General features: G+C 44.4%; 1 protein-coding gene across 1 annotated transcript; it reads left to right on the top strand.

Annotated features, from left to right (window-relative positions):
- Window positions 1-1,060: 1,060 nt before the first annotated feature.
- LOC147431823 (uncharacterized) lies at window positions 1,061-3,854 on the top strand. Its single transcript, XM_086493044.1, has one exon. It carries the CDS (start codon window positions 1,229-1,231, stop codon window positions 3,608-3,610), a length of 2,382 nt encoding a protein of 793 aa, XP_086349170.1. The 5' UTR covers window positions 1,061-1,228; the 3' UTR covers window positions 3,611-3,854.
- The last annotated feature ends 936 nt before the right edge of the window (window positions 3,855-4,790 follow it).

Here is a 4,790-nt window from a genome sequence, read left to right as displayed (position 1 = left end):
ACCATCTCTCACTCTTACACAGTCAGAGATCACCAAGCTCATCCGCCAAGACCTAACCCAGCTAGACACCAGGAGGACATGGATACAGCCAGCACAGGAATTGGGCACGAAGATGGCTTTCTATAGAGACCACCTTCTCCAGCTTACGGAGGATGGTTTTGTGACGAGACCCAGATACATGGACACCCACTTGTCTCATGGGATACGATGTGCTATTGGCCAGTTACGCACATCTTCTCACCAGCTGCGGATTGAGACTGGGAGATACAGCGGAGTACCAGCAGAGGCCAGGACATGCCCCTTGTGTGACATGGAGCCTGAGACAGAGTTGCATTATACATGTCGCTGCCTCGTCTACTACGAGATAAGAGGCCGCTTCCATTGCTTGTTCAGAGAGGGTTTTGGACCACTCTCAAGAGTCATGGGATATGAGGATCAGAGATGCCTAGGTTTGTTCTTGCTCGAGATGCACAGACACACAGACAGCCTGATGAGTGGCAAGGCTAGCCAGTCTCAAAGACGGATCACTGACTTCTTCAGAACAGACACAGGACAACCGCAAGAGCCACTCCCACAGCAGAGCTCCCCCTCGTCTCACACCAGAGGCACACTGATCGACTGAGCGATTGAACTGGGGAAATCCAGGCATCCACGACTGCGGAGGACTACACAGCATCGACGGAGGCTACATCAGAAGATTCGGAGCACTCTAGCCAGGCATGCACGACGCCCGGTCAGACTACTAACCATGGAGGAGATTGATGAGATCATTCAACGACCGATGCTAGATCTCCTTGATTCAGCTAGCTGCTTAGTTCACACCTAGCAGTTTAGGATTCCATAGTATTTTATTTTGTCATTTTGTCATCTTGTTACTCTGACTTTGTATGAGATCCACCACATTGTAACTTTCTGGTCTCATAGGTCACTTTGGCCTTTTTGAAGACGTTAATATAACATTTCATTTCATTTCATTTCTCTCTCTCTCTCTCTATCCTCATTTAGCAGCCCAATCACATCTGGCCACATGACAGAGCTAACCTTGCTCCTTTCACTAAATCGATCTTAGATAATCAAGGTAAAGAATACAATTATTAAACATACGAATACCTCCCGCCTCTTCCCTGCTGCCCCCCGCCTCAAAAGGTCCTGCAGACGGTTCGCCTACTGCCATCGGGGACGAAAGGGAGAGAAGAAGGCTAAATTGCACCGAAATCTTCTAGCAGCAATGAGTGCTGCTGATGGAGTTGGTCGTTATGCTCGATACAAGAGGGCCACGAGTGAATTCTTGGAATGGCTCTCGCATGCTGCTTCACACATACCCAATATCAGTCAATCAACTGGGACCATTAGGGATGCTGCTGCGGCAGTCATCAAAGAGTCGCTGGAGATACCTGCCAGAATTATGGCATCCTTGGAGACAGCAATCCGTTTGAGGAAGGAAACTCATCATTCTTTATTGCTCAAAAGAAGCAATATTCGAATAGATGAAAGCCATTCATATTTCATCAATTTACTGTGCGCTATTCATAGGCAGTTCAAAACAATGATGAGAGCTAAAGAAGAGCCTTCGACATTCCTCAAGAATCGATCAGGTGAGCCTTCGATATGCCTCGAGAATCCATTCGAGCGTCTCCATGTTGGGGATGAGGTCGATATGGTCGAGTCTGAATCTGAACAAGCCAATGATGAAGAGATGTCACTTGATGATTTCAAGGAGGAGAATGTCAAGTTTGAGGTTGATGTGGAGCCGTTCATGGTGATGTGCTTTATCATGGATGTTGAAGAGATAATGCATCAGGTTATAACTTCATGGAAGGAATTCAAGGAGCAAAAGATTACATTTATGGCTGCCACTGCCGTCACAAACTCAGCATTAACTTTGATCACGAAGCTCAGCAGCACGCTTCAGTTGGATTATCCTCACCTAGTCGATTTCGATTCTTTGTTAACCGTTCTCTACATGGATGATGTTGTTGACTTTGTTTTGCAATGCAGCCCAAATCTACCGTACGCAACTGCAATTGATATTGTTACCAAGGCCAGATACTGTACTTTAGAGCGTCTCATCAAGCCCACTGTGAAATATATTCGAAAGAAGGCAAATATTTCTTCTAAGTATATCATAGATCAAATCATCAGTCTATCCGTCCAGAGCCACTTGGACCAGGTGAATCTTATGTTTATAGGATCTCCATATATTGGTGGGCTGAATTCAATCACAAACACACATACAATGTTGACTAAGATGTTTGAGGCTATGAATGAGAATGTATACCTCATTGCTAAGCCTGGGATATTTGGTGCCAAATGGGATGAGAAGAAGCGTTTGGCTATCGGAACCTCTGATCTCTGCGACTTCCTTATGGCAGATGTGCTTCCGCCTTTACTCATTGTCTCCAGTGGCAACCATCCAACACTTGGAGAAAATCAATCTGAAATTTTTTCACTTTTGCCCATGGTCCGAGATTACCAAACCAACAAAGTGGTTTCAATTCCATTTACATTTGCTATGCATACCTTGCTCTCAGTCGTGGTGTCCACGCAAGGTCAAATGTTTATCTCACGAGTAGCGGCTGATTCTGTTGTGAAGATGGCCAATCTGCAGAAGCGCATCGAGCATGACATGGAAATCAATTTCATTGACACACCAGTCAGCAAGAAGAATTTATTGTATTTGCATACATGGATCAATGTCATGAACAATGCCAGCTACCGAATCGTTTTGGAGCCCAAGCAGAGGATGCGTGCTCTATTTAACCCTTGGATGGCTGGCCAACATCTAGCGCTAATGGCTTTAGAAGTGGGCATACATGCAGGGCTTTCGGCTGTAGATAGTATAGCTCAAGCACGTATGGTCCTTCATTTGTATAACGCCTTTCTGATTCTTGGCATCATCAACCATATGCCACTTCTGGATCAACTGATCGATGCCTACTCCAAGTCAGATGCTCTCTTTGTTGGTGGGCGTCCTGTACAAAAAGGACAGTTTCTGAAGGGATTTCTTTTGGCCTGGGGGTACGAAACAAGGTCAGCAGTGAAGATGGCAGCTGCACTGAATAGTGACGTCTCTACAATGAGTTTGTTTCGTCATGACTTCTATCGCAATGCACAAGGTCGTAATCTTCAAGCAGCCGAACCTGAAGATTTTCTCCATACCTATCGCTTAATGGCGCTGAAGGATTTTTCACGGCTCCCACCAGATTCCTTTGCCAATTGCACGACATTGCTCAAAGCAGTGAAACGAACTGTTCAAAGTGAGCGCCATCTTCTCGGGATCAATCTGAACACTCTTGGAAAGACATTTCTCAAGGTCTGGAATGGATTGTTGCAAGAGCTTGAGTTGGACACAGTCGTCAAGGAGCATGTGTCGAAACTGAGGATGGAGCACAAGGAGGTGCTCGACAAGAAAAAAGGCTCTGGATGGCGTGACTCTGAAGAGAATGAGCTTATCTTTTTTCAAACATCTCACCTCTGGAAACTGTTTGTGTTCTGTGATCAGGAAAATCCCACCTCGACGCAGTTGGCTTTCCTCGCCAAGGCAGCTAATGTCATTTCCTCTATCGTGTCACAGCTAACTGAGAAAGAATACTACATATTCAAGGAGTAAAGTTGTTTGTGGATCATCATATGCCATTGTAAAGCACAGTATCTTCGCAAAATGTTCCCAGATTTGGCTCTGCTGTAAAGTATTGCGATGCTTTACTTGAGCTCTGCTGTAAAGTATTGCGATGCTTTACTTGAGCTCAAATTTGACCAGACTCAGGTCACCTGTTGTCCTCTGCAAGATGAACTTAAAGGTAGCCGTATATATATGGTAATTTGCAAATTGCCACCTGGTCTGTTTGTGTTTTTCTGTAGATTTGCGGTATTTGTTCTCACTTTAGTGGTTCCGAAAGAGGGTGATTGGATGACATGACTTTGGCTGATTCCGCTAGTTTTCTGCTTGATTTAGTGATTTCAAAGATTCAGCAGTCAATAGTTTTTATTACAAATTTTGTGTGGCAAGTGTATCATTAGCTGTTTTTATCTGTAGTATGGTACTGACTCCTACTGAGAACATGTTTGACCAGTTTGAACTGCTGTTCAAATCTAATATGTTCCATGATTTATCACATTTAAAATTATTATGTTTGAATGTTGATATGTAGACATTTACAAAATGCCTGTGTAGGGGAAAACAGGGCGGGTGGAGTTTGATGCAACTTCTTTTATTGTTGGACATGAGAGTTAGAAAATTTACATCAATCCAACTACAAGGGCCTCTTCATGTAAATGTCAGGTGAGTGAGCGAGCGTGTGTGCACGTGTGCGTTCTTGGCATGTAATCAATGAGATGTTATAGAGGGAGCTGCTTGCGTTATGCAACCGATTCATTTGAGATTCCAACATGTGCACATCACAATGGTGAATACGTGGTGGGGCAACTATGAAGGTATTTTTTCTTGATTCTTTGGCTTCTTTGCCTAGCTAGCTAGCAGCCATGGTGTTCTTACTGGACACAGGGTCTGTCTTTGTAGTGCTTTAGCTTTTCTTGTATGATGCCTACACATACGTGCACATATTCATGATGCAGGTGTCGTGTTATTCCATGCTCTACAGTTTTTGCCTTAGCACCTTGCCGTCCTCGAGCAGGAGAGCACCAGGTTGAGTTGTATTTACAAGAGCAAGAGCACTTTTGGAACAGCCTGTGCCATCAATAATACATCACCATGTGTGTAGTGGTTGATTACCATAAGCTTATAACTGCCCTTTTCTTTATGGGTGAATGTGGGCCTGCACTTAGCATCT

Source organism: Adiantum capillus-veneris, chromosome 21 (assembly GCF_014529385.1).
Source record: "Adiantum capillus-veneris isolate H3 chromosome 21, ASM1452938v2, whole genome shotgun sequence".
In the NCBI taxonomy this organism is placed as follows: Eukaryota; Viridiplantae; Streptophyta; class Polypodiopsida; order Polypodiales; family Pteridaceae; genus Adiantum; species Adiantum capillus-veneris.
The sequence above is the reverse complement of the archived record's forward strand: the minus strand, read 5'-3'. Positions and strand labels throughout refer to the sequence as shown.